This window comes from Lytechinus variegatus, chromosome 7 (genome assembly GCF_018143015.1).
Source record: "Lytechinus variegatus isolate NC3 chromosome 7, Lvar_3.0, whole genome shotgun sequence".
In the NCBI taxonomy this organism is placed as follows: Eukaryota; Metazoa; Echinodermata; class Echinoidea; order Temnopleuroida; family Toxopneustidae; genus Lytechinus; species Lytechinus variegatus.
Window position 1 is genome coordinate 31,807,022 of NC_054746.1, and position 22,161 is coordinate 31,829,182.

The 22,161-nt window shown below is 36.1% G+C and overlaps 1 protein-coding gene across 1 annotated transcript; it reads right to left on the bottom strand.

The window, feature by feature from the left end:
* Positions 1-12,646: 12,646 nt before the first annotated feature.
* On the bottom strand, positions 12,647-20,876 carry LOC121419026 (calmodulin-beta-like). The gene is made up of 5 exons (XM_041613285.1): positions 20,772-20,876; positions 20,199-20,342; positions 17,257-17,383; positions 15,314-15,429; positions 12,647-14,217 (listed from the first exon to the last, which is right to left on the bottom strand). Exons 1-5 carry the CDS (start codon positions 20,818-20,820, stop codon positions 14,189-14,191), a joined length of 465 nt encoding a protein of 154 aa, XP_041469219.1. The 5' UTR covers positions 20,821-20,876; the 3' UTR covers positions 12,647-14,188.
* Positions 20,877-22,161: the final 1,285 nt, after the last annotated feature.

The window sequence follows — 22,161 nt, forward strand, 5'->3', positions numbered from 1 at the left end:
TATTTTTTCTTTTAACTACCCTTTTCCCAACAACTTCGCCGGTAGCAGTGCGCTGCCTGCATATAACTGGCGCCAATCAAGAATAATCAGCGCCACCTTAATCTAAATCGGCGCCGGACAAGAATAATCAGCGCTATTTAGTTATAAATCGGCGCCAGTCAAGAAAAATCGGCACTGCCAGAGTCTTAACCGGCGCCGATCAAGGATAATCAGCGCCACCTAAATCTAAATCGACGCTGGACAAGAACAATCGGCGTCATCTGGTTATAAATCGGCGCCGGTAAAGAAAAATCGGCGCTGCCTGAGTTCTTAACCGGCGCCGATCAAGGATAATCAGCGCCACCTATATCTAAATCGGGGCTGGTCAAGAATAATCAGCACCACCTGGTTAAAATCGGCGCCAGTCAAGAATAATCGGCGCCTCCTGGTTCTAGATCGGCGCCAGTCGATTATGGATTGCCGCTGCCTGAATCTTACGTAACGTCGGTAAAAATAATCAGTACTACTTGTTTAAATCGGCGCCGGTCAAGACAAATCGGCGCTGCCTTTGTCTTAACCGGCGCCACCTAAATTTAAATCGGCGCCGGTCAAGAATGATCAGCGTCCCCTGATTTCAATAAATAAACGCCGGTAGAATAATGAAGAAGGGCCTATTGCTAACCAAATCTAGATCGGCGCCGCGGTCAAGAATGATCGTTTTGCCCTCCCCCAATAATTCCGAATGTGCAAAAACAATAAGATGGTAATGTTACACAGAAATCAGCAAACGAGATTGAGCTACACAACTCGTTCTTTATTAAAAATCGTGCTCAAATTATCAGATTGGAACATAACATTTTTCAGCTCGCGCTTCGCGCTCGCATCATTTCTGTAGCAAAACCCCATACTTTTCATGATTAAATAGGTGAATAGAATTCCCGTTTTTAGTTCTGAACCTCAAAAGAACTCCCGCTTCGATTTGCAATAATCTTTTGTTGGATATAATCTTGTTCTTTATTAAAACGTACATTAAACTGTAATGTTTTCAGATCGAAATATCAAAATTTTAAGCTCGCGCTTCGCGCTCGCATTTTTTTTAGATACCCATCTTAATCATTGGTACCAAGAGTGCTTAGAATACCAAGCTTTCTGGTCAGAATATAAGTAAATTTCAGCTCGCCCTCGGCACTCGCATTATCTGTGTAGTGAGATATGTATCCTCCTCATGAGTTACTACAAACAGTCCTAAACAGGCACCTTTTTCCTGTTTTCAGGTCAGTATACTTTAAAAATTTCAGCTCGCGCTTCGCGCTCGCATTAATTTGTCGGTGAAATATGTGTCTCTATCTCATGAGTCATATATATCTATATGATATGAGTCATATATATATATATATATATATATGCATGTGTGTGTGTGTGCGTGTGCGTGTTTGGACAGGGTCAGGCATTACCCCTTTTCTTTTTCAACATTTTCTTTTATGGCGCCGGTGAAGTGCAAAAATATGTGCGCCGCTCGGCAGTGCGCCCCCCCTTTCGCCAAAAGCTGGATCCGCCTATGCACATTGCTTGATGTCTCCTAACCTATTCAATTTCCATACTTTTAGACAAAGGTTGTTCTCGACAACTCGAGAGCTTGTCTGAGAACTGCCCGACATTATTATTATTATTGTTATCATAATTATTATCATTATTATAGCTATTTAACGCAAATTACTATATTCCAATGATTACCGTCATGGAATGGCTTGGTAAGGTTTAAGATGAAGAAACATGAATATTGATATTTGAGACCTAGTCAGAGCAGTGGCGTACCTGGGATTTTCCACAAGGGGGGGGGGCAAAACCGGTCGAAAAATTTGACAAGCAAAAAAAAAGGGTCTTCAATCAAAAAGCTCTTCAATCGTACCCGAAAAATATTTGACAAGCAAAAAAAAAAAAAGGTCTTCAAGCTCGTCAGGGGGGACAAAATTGGTATTCAAGCTCGTCAGGGAGACAGGGATATGTCTTTTGTATGGGTTGTGACTCGTCAGGGGGGCAGACTGCCCCCTCTGCCCCCCCCCCCCCGTAGGTACGCTAGTGAGTCAGAGGGGGAAATACGTGTCCCCTATCAAAATACCCTACGGCGCCGCAGTGCGCAGCCTTCTTTATTCAGTCACTGAAGAGTGGTGAATTCCATTGGCAAGTAGATAAAAAAGGTATCTATTTCAAGATGCGACACGTTAAAGGCCTGGTCACACTGCCCGAGCGTTGTTGGAGCGGTCGTGGAGCGGTAGGGAGAGGGGGTCGAATTTCGCTCACAAAATTGGGGAAAAAATCAAAACAAAAATCGAGAACAAAATAAAAACAATCGAAATCGAAAATGGTGAACGGGTTCAAGCGGTGATGATTTTTTTTCTCTCCGCTCCACGACCGCTCCAACAACGCTCGGGCGGTGTGACCATGCTTTTACGTACATAACGTACAGAGGTATTGATAAAAAAATATAAGTTTTGCGCCAATTACACTCCCTGTTTCGGATCCGATCTACCCGAGCTGATCCTCCTTGCAAATCATGCACAGGAGGTTTCTCACCAAATTACTTGTAAAGCGTACGGAAAGCGTAACTATTTTGAGGGGTGTGTTTTCAGATCCGATTGAAAATACGTGCCTGTTCTATAAGGTGCTATTTAAAACCCCATGCATAGACACGCATGGTATCCACTAGCAAATGGAAGTTGCCCCATGCCCCCTCTCCCTGGATTGGTGGAGAGCCCATCGATATTGAAAAGATTATTAATTATGTAGACCGGAGAGACCTGCAAGGACGCTGCCGTCTTAATATTCATATTTTTCCCAGGTCAGCCCATGGCCCTGGGAAGTGGGGTGCAGAAGGATTTTCCTAGGGGTGCAGCTGCGTGTATTGTAGACAGCGGCCCTGGAAGTTCTTTTTTTTTCATTCACATGCATTTATTTCATTCATAGATTAAAATAACATTTACAAACATATTGATATAGAAATATACAAGAAATAGATGTAATTAATGAAACGAGGAGACATTTTAGAAGGCAGTGAAGCCTTAATGGTGCTGCCATAAAAAGAAGAAAATACTTATACAACTTTACAATAGCACCTTAAAAAATCTAATCAAAGTAACGAAAAGCCTGTGTAGAATCAAATATTGTGGTTATCAATTAAATATTATTTTAGTCTCCTTTCGAAAATGGAAAGGGAAGAGCTATATTTTAAATATAAATTAATGTTATTCCAAATGATTGGACCTTTGAAAAAAAATTTTTTTAGCAACATTATAGTTCTCGTCAATGGTAAGTGTAAATGAGAGGTACTGCGTGTACTATAATGAATGGAAATCGTCATTAAAAGAAAACTTATCAGGAAGACTTGGTGGAATATTAGATTTTTGTAACACATGTCCATAAAAATAGCCAAGTTGAAACAGCATAGATCAAATATGTTCAAGATTTTTAAGAGAGAAAATATAATGGTTTAGTGTGAGCAAGGTAACCGGAATGAAAAAAAAATTGAATAGCCTTTTTTGTAATCGTATTAATCTATACATGGAATACGTCTTATAAGAAGAACCCCATGTAATATTGCAGTATTGGAGGTAAGATGATATTAAGGCGTTATAAAATTGTCGGAGGAATAATTGAGTTTGTATAATATATGTTTATAAATTTTTAGTACAAATATTGTCAATATGATTATTCCATGATAATAATAATAATAATAATAATAGCCAATTTTTATAAAGCGCTTTTCCCAGAATGGCCCAAAGCGCGTTACAGCATATTATTACCCCGGTCATTGGATTCATTTCAATCCCGCACGAAAAGTGCACAATTTCCACTCCCTGGGGAGCATTCCTTGCATTCATCGCAGCCTCATTATGGCGCTGGCAAAATCAAACATACAATATCTTTCGCATCCTACCGGGTAATGTACTATCGATTATTACACCTATAAGAATTTCAATGATCTAGTAATAGGGGTGTTATCTAGTAAAACATTTATTCTGTCATAATAATTAACTTGTTTTGTAAAAATCATATTATGTATTTTTTCATGTTCAAAATAAGCTTATGAACAATCAACCAAGAGTTTAATTTCAGCTCATTATCGAGTCTGGTAGGTGTGAATAAATGGACAATTTTAACCAAAATAACCTCATTCTTGTTAGTGATTTTATTTTAATTTTATATCAGCACCCCCTGTAAAAAAATGGTTCCAAGGGCCGCCAGGGTCAACCTGGTAGAAGTCTAGCTCCCCCATCTAAGCGCGAAATTTGATATGGCTTTATAACTCCGAGTGTAAACGCGACAATGCCGTGCAGTGCAACCAGGGACCTAACGTAATAATGCTGGTCGACTTAATTCTACCATTATAAACCCATATCTTTTTTTTATTTCGCGATTGGAGTCGTGACCGAAGTACCTCAGATAGTATTCTTCCTCTTCATAAAAAATAGTACCAAAATTTACAACGTCATAACAGATGTAGCCGTATTCATGTTTCTCGCCCGGGGGGGCCACTTACATTGACGAGTGGATACCATGCGCGACCAAAAAAACACGTAAAAAGGATGTCTTTTTCGCGATAGGGCACGTTACGTACGTAACGTGATAAGGGTGTCAAAAACGCAAAAATAATGAAAAAAGGGTATCTATTTCACTAGGAAAATTACGTGTTTAGGGTCGAATTTGCGGGGATGATGAGACAAAATTAAAATGTCTTATAAAGGATGTCCTTTTTGCCCCAACACTACGTGTTTTTTAGAGTCCGATTTGCGCGGGGTGTAGAAGGTGGGGTCGTACTAAATCAAATAAGGTAAAGCCGACGACCGAAGGGAATATTTGCCAAGAGTATCGTTTTGTTTCGAATACTTGTTAAGGGTAGGGTTTCACACGCCAATACTTGTTAAGGGGTGCATTTTCAGAATATGGAAATTACGTGTTTAGGGTGCTTTTCGAGACCCCATGGTCGCGCATGGTATCCACTCGTGAATGGAAGTGGCCCCCCCGGGGTTTGTCGGGGGGGCATAACATCCAAGCATTTTACCAACAATTAAATCGCCCTCTTCATTGGTGTTCTCTTTTTTTATCGAATCGGTGGGGGTGGCCTAATAGGTAAAAAAAAACGGGGGGCCAGACACTTGGTAATTCCGAAACCCGTAAATTGCATATACCTCGACGTTTGTTAATCAGAAAAAGAAAAATTGTTCGTTAATCATTTTGTGGCATCTTTTAAATTGATTTCTGATTATTATTATTATCATAAGATATGTATATTTAGGCTTTTTACGCGGTTTGGAATTCTTCCTAATCTGAAGTTTAAAAAAATCGCTTTTGGTCAATTATGGGGCTAAATAGGCCATACAGTGAAAAGGGCATCCTCGTGAGATGTTGCGAGTGCTAATCGCATGCAAGCTCAAACTTTTGGACATTTTGATAAGAAATAAAAATTAGACAAAATTTAAAGCAGTTCTTGTAATCATGAAAAAGATTTAATGCGATCGGAGCGCGAAGCGCGAGCTGCAATTTTTAATACATTGACCAGAAGCGGAACCTGCTAAGGACGATAAAAAAATTTAGTGACATATGAATAGGATACATATTTAACCAATCGAATAATGTGAGCACGAAGCGCGAGCTGATAATTTATGACATTCTAACCTGAAAACTGGATAGCATTTTAACCAGAAACAGGGTACCTCAATACACAATAACTGAGGCGAGCCCGAAAAAGGGTGATTTCCTAACAAGGGCTGGTGTTTAATTTCGAAAAAGATCACATTTCAATTTGGAAAAAGGACATGTTCCACTTTGAAAAAGGGCATTTCGTCCTATGATTTTTTTAATCATAACCAGCAGAAGCTGTTAAACATGTTAAAAATGACACCTCTTCCCCTAAAAAAATCCATTGTCTGGAGGTTATTCACATGATTGTTACCAACACACATGCAGTCCCCAACATTCTTAAACCATTCTCTCTGGCATTAATTGCTCAGAGATATGCTTTGACCACCATGTACACATAGGCCTATATCATCCTCCGTCGAAACTATTATTGCATAGTATCCTCTTATTTTTAATCACAAGTTCACAACACCGTTTTTTTTTGTAACTCAAAGAAATCAATATCATTTCCAGACTAACGAACCAAGGCTGTTGAAAAATATACCGCTTCACGCCCCCCCCCCCGTGATTTTAGAAATCATTTACCCTTTTTACTGTACGTGCGTATATATCGATCACAACCGTTCGTGAAAAATCAACCCCTTTTCCGTACGTCTTGTGGACTAGAATGAATACCTTGATATGAAAGTGGTTCCCGATTATCGTAGTAAATTAATTTTCCATAAGTAAAATTTTCAATAAAAGTAAACGGCTTATTAAATTTTCCCTTTAATTCCTTTTCACATATTGTGAATAAGTGTCCAATTTTCTCAGTGAATCTTTCACTTTCGTCTCATAATTGTCCTTTCCCTGTCTAACATTTCAAATGCAATAAGTACAATGTGATTATTGCGCATTCTTAAGTTGTAAGCTTCTCTTCCAAAACAAAAGCCCCTGCCTTTTTCCCTTTGATAATTGTATTCGTAGTTGCTTGTCACTTTATTTATACGATTTTTTTTCATTTGTATTAACAGGACAAATTCCACTCTCCTCTCCATAATGACTCGCAAACTATCACTGGCATATCAGCATTTTGTTCCCCCTATATATACAGAGCTGCCAACCTCTAAAGTAAAAATAGTAATCAAGCAGCTCAAAAGTCATAATTTTTAATTAAAAGTCATAATTTCATATACGTGCCAGTGGTATCTCTTAGACGAGGTAATAAATATATGTAGCCTATAGAGCCGACGCACATTGCTCATAATGTCAATTTTGCCTGCCCTACATTTTTCTTAATTGTTGACAGCCCTGTATATGGTTGAATTACATGTACTTGAAATGTTTATGAACCAAATTCTCATTTAGTAATCTGACAAAGTGGGTATTAGACTAGTGTATACTTAATTGCGAGTAGTTAATGTGGTATTATGCTTTATGAGTACTCAAGTGGGTATAAACCATTGACATTGCATGTTAAAATACTTCACCAGACATGATCAGGGGCGTCGATCCTTTTTCAAATGGGGGAGGGCAAATCATTAACGTTCCAAAGGCGCTCGCGATCGTACACACACCCTCACCCACACACACAAAGATATATATGTGTGTGTGTGTAAGTATGACTCATGAAACACAGACACGTATCTCATGAACAACAAATTAATGTGAGCGCGAAGAGCGAGCTGATTTTTTTTAGTATACTGACAGGAAAAGCGTGCTTGTTTAGGACTGTGTGTAGTAACTCATGAGGAGGATACATATCTCACTACACAGATAGTACGAGTGCCGAGAGTGAGCTGAAATTTCTTTATATTCTGACCTGAAAACTTGATATTCTAAGCATTTTTGGTACCAATGATTAAGATTTGTATCTAAAAGAAGAATAGATGTGAGCGCGAAGCGCGAGCTGAAAACTTTGATATTTCGATCTGAAAAAAATGACAGTTTAATGGACGTTTTTGATAAAGAACAAGATATATATCCAAGAAAAGATGATTGCAAATCGAAGCAGGAGTTCTTTTGAGGCTTAGAACTGAAAACGGGACATTTACAATCACCTATTTAATCATGAAAAGTATGGGTTTTTGCTACAGAAATGATGCGAGCGCGAAGCGCGAGCGGAAAATTTTTATATTCCAATCTGAAAAGCGGACATTTTGAGCACGATTTTAATAAAGAACGAGTTGTGTATCTCCATCTCGCTTGCTGAACATTACAATCTTGTTTTTTTTAAATGCATATCCGGAATTATTGGGGGGCAAAATTATATGTTTGCCCCCAATATTTTCATTGGTGGGGCGATCGCCCCCCCCCCCCCATTTCATTAAAGTTACACCCATTTTGTCTATTATCCACTTTATATTACAGAATAATTCAATATGGATGAATTAATTTAACTGTTTATGAACCAAATTTTCACTTAGTAATTTGACCAAGTGGCAAGTGCAGTGGAAAACCAATATGCCATGTAGCTCACGTGGTATGTTTTCTATCTGACTAGAGACCAAATGCTTGTACACCATTATGATCCACCGACACATTATACATGAAAAGATGTCTTTATAAAAAAAATGATATTAACATGCTTTATACATTTTCCTTTAGTTTCGTTCATGCTTGAGCGAACGTGGAATGTTTTTGTCTGGGGTTAAAAAGGAGGCTTGCGCCAAAATGACATAAAATGATAAATCATTATGATGGTCGGACTTCTTGCTAATCAACAGACTTCCTCTTAACCTTTTCATTATCTTTGCCATAATTTTCGAATTATGCGGTGAAAATTCATTTCCAAATCTACTTATTTGCTTGAATAGTTCTGTTGTTCCTTTTAAATATGTTTTAAGCTTTGAATATTCCTTATTTAGGCATGAACAATTTTTAACCGAAGTGTGGGAGAGCGTGTTTTTTTTTCAAATCCTTTCATCGTGTGCTACAAAGATTATGGTGCCTTTGAACAGTGGCATACTGATGGATGGGGGCTCGGTGCGCCCTCCCCCCTCATAAAAAATCATGACCAAGAAAACAAAAATGGAAAGGAAAATAACAGAAAACATACAGAGTGAAATATGATATCACTTTCTGAATATTATGTCAAAATCATAAAATTTGATATTTTAATAAAAAAGTGAAAATTTTTGCTTGCTCGCTTCACAACTTTTTAATACATTTTACCCGATCTACCACATCTTGCTCCTTCAAAACTGACTCAATACACCATTGCCATTGAAAGACGTGAATCCTTTCCTGTTTGTCCTGTCAAGCACATTATTAAACTTGGTGAATGAATCAATAACCCCTTGAAAATAGGATTCATGTCTTTTATAGGTACCATAACATAATTTGTTTCACATAATAAAAGGATTTGAATAATTACAAATTCTCCCAATTAATAATAATGCAAATCTTCGTACTTGGGTTGACAAAAAGGCTTCTTTTCTTACTTATGAAGGAAAATCCAAAGGTAAAATGAAAAGCAAAATAATTCAGATAAATAAATTTGTGAATGAAATTTGACAGGATAATTCGAAAATTATGGCAAAGATAATGAAAAGATTAAGAGGAAGTCTACTGATTAGCCAAAATTCTAATCATCTAATTTCTCATTTCTAATCATCTAATTTTCTCATTTCTAATCATCTAATTTCTCAATTTGGGCGCAAGCCTCTTTTTGAACCCCCGAAAAAAGTCACGTGTTCGCTCAAGCATAAACAAAATTTGTTTTTTTAAATGGCATTTCAAAGATAAGATCTCAGAGCATCTATTAACAACAAAATATAGATAAAATTACTTGAAACAAATTTTTTATAGACTTTTCAAAACTGTCTCGTTTTTTGATACGCACTGTATAGCAACATAAAAACCAGTGGTGAAATATGGTCCGACCAGTGGGGGATATGGGGGATATTGTTAAACTGGAAATTCCAAATTTCGTCATCCACACAATTTTTCTATGTACTGTATATGGGGTTACTAAACAATATGTACATTATGTTATCACATTTGGTGGTGACAGTGAAGGCCTATATAATAGTGATTTCTTTTTGGAAGCCTGTTATAAGGTTTTAAGTGTGACATTAACTACTAAATTGCAGTTGGACTGACCACGCATATCAATATGCTAGCGAACGAATTAAATTTTAAGTGGTTGGAAGACTGAATGGTGTCGAAAACAGTTTCTTTTTAAACCAAGAGGAGAAAATTTAGATTAAATATTAGAAATATGCTAATGAAAAAAAAATAATTTACTCATTGGTTGGTAACAGTTGAGATAAGAATGGAAAAAGTTGTCTTTATAATGATTAGGAATTGGGTACCTTAAGGAAAATTAATATGCCATCCAAGACCACAATATAAACTTCCCAAACCATGGAAAATAGTACATTGATGCAAAATGAAATGAAAAACAGTCTTTGAAAATATATTTAGAGATTAACGAAAAATTAAAAATTGTATTTTTTGTACAGTTACGGCAAATACTGTTCTGTTTTAGTAACGGAATTGATTTGATCAATGTCAACATTCACTAGCGTAAAAAGTCAGACATTTTGAGAGGCATAGTGTAAGAGGCAACATTTTAAGAAAGCTGCGGGCGAACGAATTGCGAAGTCAAAATCTTATACATTTCTCATACAAAAATCTAATTTTGTAATAGGTTTTGACAGAATATTCAGATATCATATTTCATCATTCTCCTTTCACTTTTCTTTCGTTTTCGTCAGCAACAAAACGGCGGTGACGACGGCATCGTATTGAAATCTTAACCAAGGTTAATTTCTTGAAATGTCATGACTTAAGTATTATGGACCAGACCTATTACATGAAATTTGGACGTACTTTTAATAGTAAACTATAGTAAAGTATTAAGATCCTGCCAGAGAGCAAGGTCACATGATCAAGGTCAAAGATCATTTAAGGTCAATGAACTTTGACCAGGTTCGGGGAATCAACATACCTATAGGTTAAGTTTTTGAAAAGCCATAACTTTCAAAGTATATAGATGACATAAGGGAAATCAAGTTAGACCGATCACCTTGCACGGATTTCAGGTCACATGATGGTCATTTGGGGTAGATGAAGCTAGTCTTTTATTATCATATGAATGGTGCTATTTGTGCAATTATTCATCTTTTCAAAGTCAGCACTACCGTTATATTCAATGACGTAATACAGACAAGACTGCATTAGGGGTTCCACCCGTCTCCTTAGTTATTAGAGACTTCTGGGGGACTCACCCCCCCCCTCCCCCATTTGTACGCCCTATTGTGTTACCATGGTTAGGTATTTTCCAAAACATTTGGATAATGAATCTTGCACGTCTTTATCCTAAGTGTGCCAAGAAGTGCTAAGAAGTGTGCCAACTTCTATGAGCACTGGCTAAAAACTGGGGAAGTAGTTTGATCTGCAATGGGTTTTCCAAGCCTTTTTTAATAACTGTAATATGTGGTAACCATGGCAACACAATTTCTGAGAAATGCGAAAAATGTGTCTTGCACATCTTTAGCTCAAGACCTTTGTGTCCGCTAAATTTTGTGAGCATATGTTGTAAAATGTAGTTCCATCCGCAAGATGTTTACACATTGTCGTAATATGCCGTTACCATGGTAACACCATTGCAAAATGGTGTTTATAGGATAACAGATAACTATTGAATAATATTGGTCCATAGCCATCCTATGTATTGGTTGATATTTTATTTCCTAGTGACCATGGCTATACTATTTGAGTTCATTTTGGCAAGACCCCTGATAATTTTTAGAATGTCATTTTGATCATGCGTGCCAAGTTCCATGCATTAAGCACAATCTGAACATTCCCCCTCACCTATACTAATATATACATGCTATTGATATACATATCATGTATACTTTTCAATGCAAGTTGGCCTCTTAATGTGAAACATTGCCCCAAATCATGGAGAATCTAAGTTGAAGAGCATATTTTTAAGAGTGAAAAATATTTGATTTACTTAAAGGAAATTTTAGCCGAATTTTGCCTAATTATTTTTGAGGTTCCATAAGATTTGACCGAGGCAGATACACATGTACTCCTTTTTAATTAGCTTTTATACATCAAAGTTTTGATTTTAAGTCAATTGTGAGCAGTTTTCCCACATACGTCATGTAAATTCCACTAAGTTTCCATTTACTGGATCATGATTGAACAATTCAAGTATACACAAACATGTGTGACTACCGGTTTCATACGGACACCGCTGAATAACTAATTTCAACTGTCTGAGAACAAGGCAATACTGTTAATGAAATTTATATTGGTGCTGCTCTCAATTTTACTCAATATCAAAACTTAAAATTCACAACTTTGATGGATTTGTCACATTCAATATACAGTCGAGGCCAGAACTTTACATACATCCATGGAATTTCAAAGTAAAGTTGACACTTGCCAAACGTCTTCAAATTTACTGCATCTAATAAAATATTTGTGATACAGTGTATCATGACGAATTTGGTATTAAACAAATGAGTATGCTATGCCCTTTCATCACATTGCTTTGTCATCTGAAAAATATCTAGGTGTCATTTTCCCCAAAAAATCTTCATATTTTAAACTTGACAAAGAAAAAAAATCCTATTTGTGCTAGTTACTTCTCAACACAAACATTTCAGATTACACTTTTTGTTCAGTGGTGACATATGATAGAAAATGTAATATAATCAGATATGACATTTATATGTTTCTATGAAACGATGTTTGAAAATATAATAGAATACATTCCGCACGAATATTCCTTTTTTTTTCAAAGAAAATTCCACATGAAATGGCTTAATACGCTCTTTCATTTGATACCAAATTCATCATGGTAGTATCTATATTTCTGAAGATATAGTCAACTTTACGATGTTTGGCAAGTGAACAAATTGAACTGAATTCCATGGGTCATGATGGGTGTATGTTAACTTTTGGCCTGTATATATATATTTTTAAAGCCAATTTGATAGCATTGTGGACTTTAACTGCACATGCTCAGTAATTAACAAGAATGGATCACAGCTAACAAAAGAGACAACACAATTTTTTTACATTTCAATAGTATATGATTAGTATTGTTGAGCTGCTTCTAATTGTACATGTACCTGTATGATAATACCAATATTATGTTATATTCGAAAACTGGTAACGAAACAGTGAACACTGATTAATCCAGACATAATTGATATTCATGCATAAATGATATCAATGAACTTTTGTTAAATAGTTTGCTAGGAATTGTCTTAAGTTAATCTATGAGTAGAATACAGTACATCTTCCATATCTATAAATATGAGCCGAGCCCAATTTATATGACTCAAAGAAATCACATACAGCTATTATATATATACAACTACTGTATTGTATGCATGTTTGTTGACAAACACATTATCGGTTGATATGTAAACATATGTAGGTAATATGTTATAAGCTATGTAATCAAGGAAAGACTGTTTAGGAAGTCTTGAAAAAAATTATAAGCACTATCAGGAGACACCAAGAAGTAAATAAGTACAAAAAGATAAATCAAATTTTAGTTGAGCTCAACTGTTTCCCCATGAAAACCAAATGCTGTCATTCAAAAATGGATTCATCATGCTTTTTCCTTTTGTGTATCAGCTCCATTGCATAACTCATGCATTTCATGTCATAATGGCACGTTTAATATAAAATCACTTCGTTCAGAGATTTAGCCCAAAGGGAACGTCTTCTCTTACAAATGATACAGAAGTTTATCTACATGAACAATCCACATGATCACTGTACTTTGCATACTTGAAAAACTTTCTGCAAAAGGCCTATCAAAAGGCTTGCAACATATATATTTCTTTTTTTTCTCCAATTCAAGGTTTATGCAGTAAACAAGATTGAAAGATTGCAAAAAATGATGGAAAACATAAAACATGAAATTACGGAATGCAAAAAATTCTGCCTTTGGCAACTCACACAATCTTGCGAAAAAACATAAATTGCAGGGAAAAAATGGTTCTTGCAATTGCAAGAGCAACAACCAGAAATAAAACACAAAACAAACCCTGTTAAAGTTTACTTTTCAGAACAGTCAATATCATGAATAATTAAAAAGAAATTACCAAATCACTCTACACAATCATAGAGCTCTCTATATACAGGAGAGTATACTTACAAAAAAACCTAAATATTGATATTGCTGCCAATTGAATTGTACAAGGTGCGCGTGCATTGTTTGAGGGTTTTATATGGATTGCTACAAGGCACAAGGGAAAGCATCTAAGAGAGTGGTCCAAGAGACAGAGTGGAGTACTCAATAAGCACTAAACAGCATCCTGGAACATTTCCATGGTGAGAAAGAGTAACAAGTTTAATAGGTAGATGGCTGCGGGTAGGGAAAGCTGGGAAATATCCTTGGCATGGAATGCGCAGTTTCAAAGCATATAAACTTGACTTAAGTGTAGAGAAGACAATACAGCCATGCTACATGCATTGTAGAAAAGATGGCAGGTTTACAATGTAGGTCTGTCCATATAAGGAGAAGGGGATAGTTGAGAAGTCCATGACAGGTGGCAACGTTGAAATAGGAGGTGGCACGCACGTGAATAATGAAAGACCTTGAAAACAGTTCTCACTTTGAAGTCATCATGGCTACAAACTCTGAAAAGCGAAAGAAAAATATTTATGAAAAGCTGCAAACAATTGAGGTCATATGATTTTGTGGATACCCAAGTACATGGTACACAATGGCCTGAATTCACAAAGGTTTTGAGAAACATTGGTAGAACCTGTGGTTTATGCAGATTTCATTTATAAATTATGCGTAATTTACTATAAATTATGCATAATTTACTGCATATATTAAAAATGTCCAATGCTAAATGCGCTTTTGTCAGTGCGCTTTACCGACACCTACTTACATGTAGTGTTGCCATGGTTAAGCAAGCCATTTTATTTACGAGTTCCACTATTTCAAAATTTCAATAAAGTGGACTCATGAAATAAAATAACGTGCTTATCCAGGGCAACATGTAAACTTGGCGCACTGTGACGTAAGCACCCATCAGCATTGGACATATTTCAATATACCGGTATGTGGTAAAATTAAACATAATTTCTAAATGAAATCAGCATAGACCATGGGTTCAAGTGATGGGTTTTTAAAACCACCTTTGTGAATTTGGGCCATTATGTCTAAGCTTAACTTCATTTGTACACCGAGGAAGAGCCAGTAATGAATACAGAGTGGGCAAATCTGGCTTACTAGTATTCTTATCACTTTCTTTTGATGTTCAAAAGCTCAAAATCAATTAAGCTTGTTAAATTTGTGTCAATGGCCAAATAAAGCATACCAATAGTAATTAATCTCTATTTCCTACCGTGTTGCAAATTACTTCAAAAAAGATTTTTTTTGGATAAATACAATTGAATCATTTCTTTAATCACTTATTTTCTAAACAATTGATTTGTCATTGCAACCGTTTCCAAGCTGAAACAGCAGGACTCAACAAGGATCAATCCAGAACCACTTTACTAAATTTCAAATACGCACAGGATTAATACACTGTGCATTACTCCTAAAACATTATTTAGGCCATTAACAAATTAAAAATTCCCATTCTTCCTCATTCTCAATTGACTAAACTGACTTTCTACTATTTACATATCACTCTTTTATTCAGCTCAAATAAAATTGGGGTAAATTTGGTCTTCAAGAGTATATGAAAAGCAAAAATCCCCAATTTGATTAGATTACCTTCATAGTTGACCTGGCCATCACCATCGATATCTGCTTCCCTGATCATTTCATCAACTTCCTCATCTGTCAACTTCTCACCAAGATTTGTCATCACATGGCGAAGCTCGGCAGCACTGCAAAATTAATGTGTACATGCATATTAAAATAGACACTTTCAAAAGTATGTAGATTGTAGATTTTTTTTTAACAGTTGTTTTCTGGCAACTTTTCTGATTTGTAATTGACAGTGAGGCACAGATGTCAGACTGCTCATGAAATGGTCCCCCTGATGAACCTATTAAAGACAAAGTACCGGGTAAAGGAATACATGTAAGTGCCCTATCCCCACCCCCTGTATTGCCACCCCGATCATAGTGAATTTGGTGGATCTAAAATTAGTGTTAAAGGGGAAAACAATCACGAGATACTGTAGAATGCGCAATTCCGTAAGCCCTATTCACTTGTACACAAACCTTGTATGTCATGCATGTTCGTCGGACTAGTCCAGCAATCTCAGAATGAGTCCAAAAACGTGTGAAAGTGACCGAAGTCAGAGGCTACACATTCGGAAAATTCGCAGCCTGCGCTATCACTGGATGCGAGCTGGACTAGACAAAGCTTATCGATTGCACCAAACACCTAGCACCCTAATAGCCTGCCGCGTGGGCCAGGGGCCGGGGTGCCAGGAGGGTATATCGTGTACATGCATGCTGCAATTAGATAATATGCAAGTTTGACAGACTGAGCGAGGTAAATTCAAGCAAAGACAGCAGAGTGTGACAATAATGGATTCGTTAGATTCCAAAAAAAAATCCAGTGCAAGGATATATCTGCACAATGCTTAAGAAGAGTGGGTCCGACAAAGGGACAGCTTTCTTAAATTGCGGCCTAGAAGCTGCAGGCTAGGGCGATTGGATAAGGAGTTTGCCCTCCAATCTCTCCATCGCCATGGTTTGCAGGCCCACGGTCCTGGCGGTAGCTTGCACGTACGCAGCATATGCGGCGAATCGAATAGCCGAGCTTTCCCACTTTTGTCAATTTCGCTGGTCCTAAATATGGAGGTTATAATTCCTGCAGTCCAGAGAAAGCAAATTGCTTGCAAATACATGAATTACCCCTGGCTGGTAGCTTAAATCTTGCATCCTGAATGATCCAGGGCAGTGGCGGACTGTGACCCGGAGAAGACAAAGCATTGGAGGGGCACTGTATTGTTTGTGAACAATGCTGTGCCCCTCCAATGCTTTGTCTCCTCTGGAATTGGAGGATAAAATTGGACTTTATGTGAACATGATGGCAGTAGTCTCATGATTAACATTAGAAGAATTGGGACTTATTAAATTCATACATTCGGGTATGTAAATAGCTGGAGGGCAACATGGAAGCAATATGCAAAATGCTTTGAAAAAAGAGGAAAAGAAGCTTAATGTATTGGGACTAGAAAAAGAATTGGGCCCTTTATAAAGTATCATTTTACAATCCAGAATATTTTTTTTAAATTTATATTATAATCACAAGTTAACTGGGTTCCAAAAGAAACTTATCAAACTTTACAAGGGCACTGCACAAATACCACTTCATCAAAATGAACAATATATTTACACATGCTAGTTTGGATAATCTTTTCTAAACGTATGTCAATACTTAAGAGATTGGTTCAATCACAGAGAGGTTATAGCCCCTCTGCCCCCTCACATCAATTGGTTTCAGAATCCAAAGTCACAAAATTGGAAAAGAAAGACCAATGGAAATGAGATGGGATTATACAAACTTCCCAGTTTATTACACATGTCCTACATGGTCATGTTTTAGTGATTGGCTCAAGCATAAGAAGCTACAGATTATCCCCCCCCCCCCCCCCGACAATGCAGGCATCTTGGGTATTCGCAATAAGATGTAAACTCCTTTCGAATGTGCTGCATCGCCACACCACACACAAATGTGTATAATTTGTATAATATTACCTGATGAAGCCATTGCCATCCTTGTCAAATACCCGGAATGCCTCCCTGATCTCCTCTTCACTGTCTGTTTCCTTCATTTTCCTTGCCATCATCGTGAGGAATTCTGGGAAATCTATCGTTCCATTTCCTACAGTCACAAAAAGAAAATGATAAGGTACATGTAAACACTGTGACAGAATTATCGTCACTAGTTTTATCTTCACTAGTTGAAATAGAAAAGATGGTAGCATAAAAGTGGAATATGAGGCTTTGAGAGGCTAGATAAACTTTCCCTTTTTTAACTTTAAAAAAAAAATTTACAGTACACAAATTGGATCTTTATTTCAAAATTATTTCTTATTCATCCAAACACTTTTCATCAAATAAAAAAAAATCTGAATATTGAACAAAAATATGATATGTGAAAACCTGATCCTATTACGTCACAGCTTTCATTTAGTACTGGCATTCATTTAAACAAGGTAGGCAAGTCACTTACACATGTATCTAATAATGATAGCTTAAAATTAATAGGACTGCATGTATGCACACACTCCAACTTCTACATGTACATAAGGACTGGAATAGATCTTTCACATGTAGGGGAAGGCGGGGTAAGTTGAGTATAGGGGCAAGTTGAGCCACCACCCCAATCTAATAATGAATGAGTAGACATCGTGGTGGTGCCATACATGTATATTAACCCATTAAATAGCCTTTAACCACCACTTCGTTTTCAATTTTGAAACAAAAAGTAATTTTTTAGAGGGAAAAATACAAATTTCAGCCTAAAAAGTAAAAAAGGGTGTAAAATAGATACGTGTTTTTTTACCCACACATGTCTTAAAATATATTATAGATATAAGATTAATATTGTTAGTCAAGGTATGGATTCTCATTCTTGTCATAGTCTTTTACATGATGAATGCATAAGAAATTTGTGGATGTGAAAATATCGCAATAAGTTTGGACTGGGGTAATTTAAGCCAAATCAACATGGGGCAAGTTGAGCCATGGTAATTCTAATGTTGATGTATAATAAAAAATTTTAAAATGTAAAAAGCCATAGATATGCAGGCAGAAAGGAGCAAATTGACATGACAGTTCTTTTGCTTTTTACAAGATGTTAGTATTTATAGAGAATTAGCAAGTGAAAATACTTTAAATGAAAATTTGACATCCTGGCTCAACTTACCCCAGACGGTGGCACAACTTACCCACAGATGGGGCAAGTTGAGCCATTTAACATTGTTTTTTTTCAAAGGTCACAATGACTTTCAGTGTGGGGGTAGAAAGTTATATATAGGTGAAAAAGATTTCCCAAGAATCAAATTTAAAGGCAAGGTACTTATTTCTACAATATTACTAGTCATATCACTTCTAACATGCAAAATGCAAAAAGTGTCACAACTTACCCGCCTTCCCCTATATATTGTATTAGCCACAATCTGTTTCTACTTGTATTTTACAAAAGGTAGACACAGATGTGGCTATTATGGAGAGCAACAGAATATTACAATGGCAAAACAATTGAATTTTTTCTTCATTTTAATTTTCATATTCTTTTACAAATACTAGAGTATAAATTGAGCAACAGCCCATTCAAGACTCAAGGTCTGCTAGTTGTCACTAGATGATTATTGATTTACAGCCCAGCAAGCCAAACAAAGAATAATGCATTTCACAGATATTCCAATCACACTGCTCACATCAATAGCAGTGCTGATGTACCAATGTATTCAAAGAAATGTTTTTGTCTGCATGAGTATTAAAGGGGTGATCCAGACTGGAGATATTTATATTTAAAAAAATAGAGTAAAATTCACAGAGCAAAACACTGAATATTTGATCAAAATCAGATAATAACAAAGTTATAAAATTTAAAGATTTGCATTATTCCGGTGAAACAGTTCTAGGCATGTCTTTATGAATATTCATTAGGTGGGCTGATGTCATATCCCCACTTGTTCCTTTGTATTTTATTACATATGAAATTAGGTTTATTCAACATTTTTCTACCAAGAACTAAAACAATTGGAATGACAACTGATTAAGTACATAAGATATTTATTGCTGCAACTTACATGTATTTGATCATAACGGAGACACATCATTTACACAAGTATGAAAAAATGAAACATGATTTCATGTAATTAGAAAAAGGAAAGTGGGGATGTGACATCATCAGCCCACCTAATGAATATTCATGACCATGTGCATATAACTGTTTTCACCAAATATTGATAAACTTTAAAATTCAATGACTTATTTGTTACCCGATTCTGATCAAATTTTCAGCATTTTGCTCTGTGAATTTACTCTATTTATTGATATATAAATATTTTCATCCCAGAGCATCCCTTTAAATTATATGATTTCAACCTTTGTATTCACTTCTCAATGACAGATTGTGCTGGTTCATTAAAAGACAAAGCAGCAACTCAAAGAAGTTTCAAGTGTTATGCTGTTTGTAAGCCTGACCATTCATTTCACAAAGTTTAGTGTGACATTGTGACTTAAATTCACACTACATGTAGATCCAAGTTGCATGCAGTTTATAACACATCACCGCATTGGTCAGATTGTGTTCAGGGGACATGCACTTGGTGAAACTGCCTCCAAGTGACAAGCTACTCCACTATCCATGACAAGTGTTTTTCATGAGGTAAAGAGAAGGTATTCCTTACCAATTAATTATTTATCCTGCAACTACAAATTCCAAATCAATGATCATCATTTATTCTTTGAAAAACCAGAGCAGATTACATGTAACTACATGCAATGAAGTCATTACTACAATGACAATAGGATTTATATGTAGTCCATACAAGTTGAGACAATGTTTTAGTTTTTGCAGGAAATAAACACAAGTGGGGTGAAATTTCATGTTTTTGTTGAGATTTACTGCATCTTTATCTCCACAAGCTTTTATAAATATCTATTCAGAGCTGTTTAAAACTTACCATCAGCATCAACTTCATTGATCATATCTTGAAGCTCCGCCTCAGTTGGGTTTTGACCCAGTGACCTCATCACTGTGCCTAACTCCTTAGTAGTGATGGTGCCATCACCGTCCTTGTCAAATAGGGAGAAAGCCTCCTTGAATTCTGTACAAATATAATTTACAAGAAATTATCACCAATTTCTACATCTTGTTGACTATCACTTGTACTAATTCACTGACAAAGTTTCACACAAAATCAGAATAACTATAATATCAAAATAGTCTACAGTCTGCTGCGAAAACTCAATGAAATCTGCATCATGTGTCATGCAACAAAAATCAGTAAATCACATGTAAATGGGAATATAGGCTATAAAGGCATTGAAGACAAAATAGAATTCAAATAGAATTCATTTCGTAATAATTACCAATCCAAGTTAGACAATTCCTAAGAAATTATGATAGCACATTTTCATACTCTTATCTTAGATTATTTGTATTGAAGTGTAGTTCCAAAGTACATTTCAGAATAATTTCATTATAAAAGGATAATGCAAACATGTTTTCTCTACATAAATTTTGAAAAATTTACCTGCAATTTGCTCTTCAGTGAGTTGATCAGCCTGTACGAAAAAACACATCAAAGAAACAAACACTAATGAAGTAGACACACAGTATTTGCACTAACAAATAAATATCTTAAGTTCAAAGATATCATAATTTGAAAATTTATGAATTTAATTATCAATTTATAAGTAAAACTAGTGGACTGCCTCTGGCTGTCTCACCTGCATTGATCACGCGATTCAATATAGCAGCAGTGCTGACTTTGAAAACTACATGTATAATCATTCACAAAAAACACGGTTCATAAGATACAATACTATGTTCATTGACATTTGACCTTGATCATGTGACCAAAACTTGTGATACTTGATTACCCCTATAACCACATTTTATACACTATATCTATAAACTTTGAAAGTTATGACAGCAATCTTTTAATTACCACTAAGCTCAATGGCCATAAATGACCCTTGACTTTGGTCATGTGACCTGGGGAGTGTTTCATCAATATTATCATCTGACAAGTTGTCAGATGTGACATCTTTCCTTAATTTTGATTGGTGAGAGGCACTGTTCCTATGGTAACCGTTCGGATAAAAAGTCCGACAAAGTCCTTTCATGAAACGCCCCCCTGAAACTCGCACAGATGTTCAGTGATACTTGGTTACTTGTATTGTAAGTCCATGTTTTATGAACTACATGTAGACCAATACACTTACAGAAATATGATGGTAATTCAACACATACCTCCAACATAGCCAAAGTTCATTTACCTTAAATGACCTTTGACCTTTGTCATGTGACGTGAAACTCAAGCAAGATGTTCAGTAATACTTGATTGACCTTATGTGACTATGTCCAAGTTTCATGAACTAGGTCCATATACTTATACTTAGATATGCTGTCATTTCAAACACTTAACCTTAGGTTAAGATTTGGTGTTGACGCCGCCGCCGTCGGAAAAAAAAAAAGGGCATACCCAAATCAATGACTGTAAAATGGGCACTGTTTTATAGAAACAGTTAAGATGTTGATCATCCATGCATGAATAGAGGCCCCTTGTTCATAAAACTTGTTGTTATAACAAATGTGTAATAATTATGTGCAATAACAGTTTAAAGGGATGGCGGTCCAGGCTGGAGACATTCATATCCAATACATGTAGATAGAGTAAAATTAGAACAAAATGCAGAAAATTCGATCAAAATCAGATAACAAATTTGCATTATTCCGGTGTGAAACAGTTTAGGGGCATGTCTTCATGAATATTCATTAGGTGAGCTGATGATGTCATATCCCCACTTGTTCTTTAGTATTTTATTAACTGCTACAGTTCAGTTGTAGGAGCTATTTTCATTTTATTAGCTTAAGTATACACATGTTCTTCTACACAGAACAAGAACAGATGATGAGGT

Bases quoted from the DNA above. Each gene is read 5' to 3' on its own strand.
- LOC121419026 (XM_041613285.1), bottom strand. From the start codon at position 20,820: ATGTGTTTTTTCGTACAGGCTGATCAACTCACTGAAGAGCAAATTGCA. The intron at 20,343-20,771 runs GTAAATTTTTCA...ATATTTGTACAG, and splicing joins CACTGAAGAGCAAATTGCAG to AATTCAAGGAGGCTTTCTCC. The intron at 14,218-15,313 runs GTAATCTAATCA...TTCGCTTTTCAG, and splicing joins TGGCCAGGTCAACTATGAAG to AGTTTGTAGCCATGATGACT.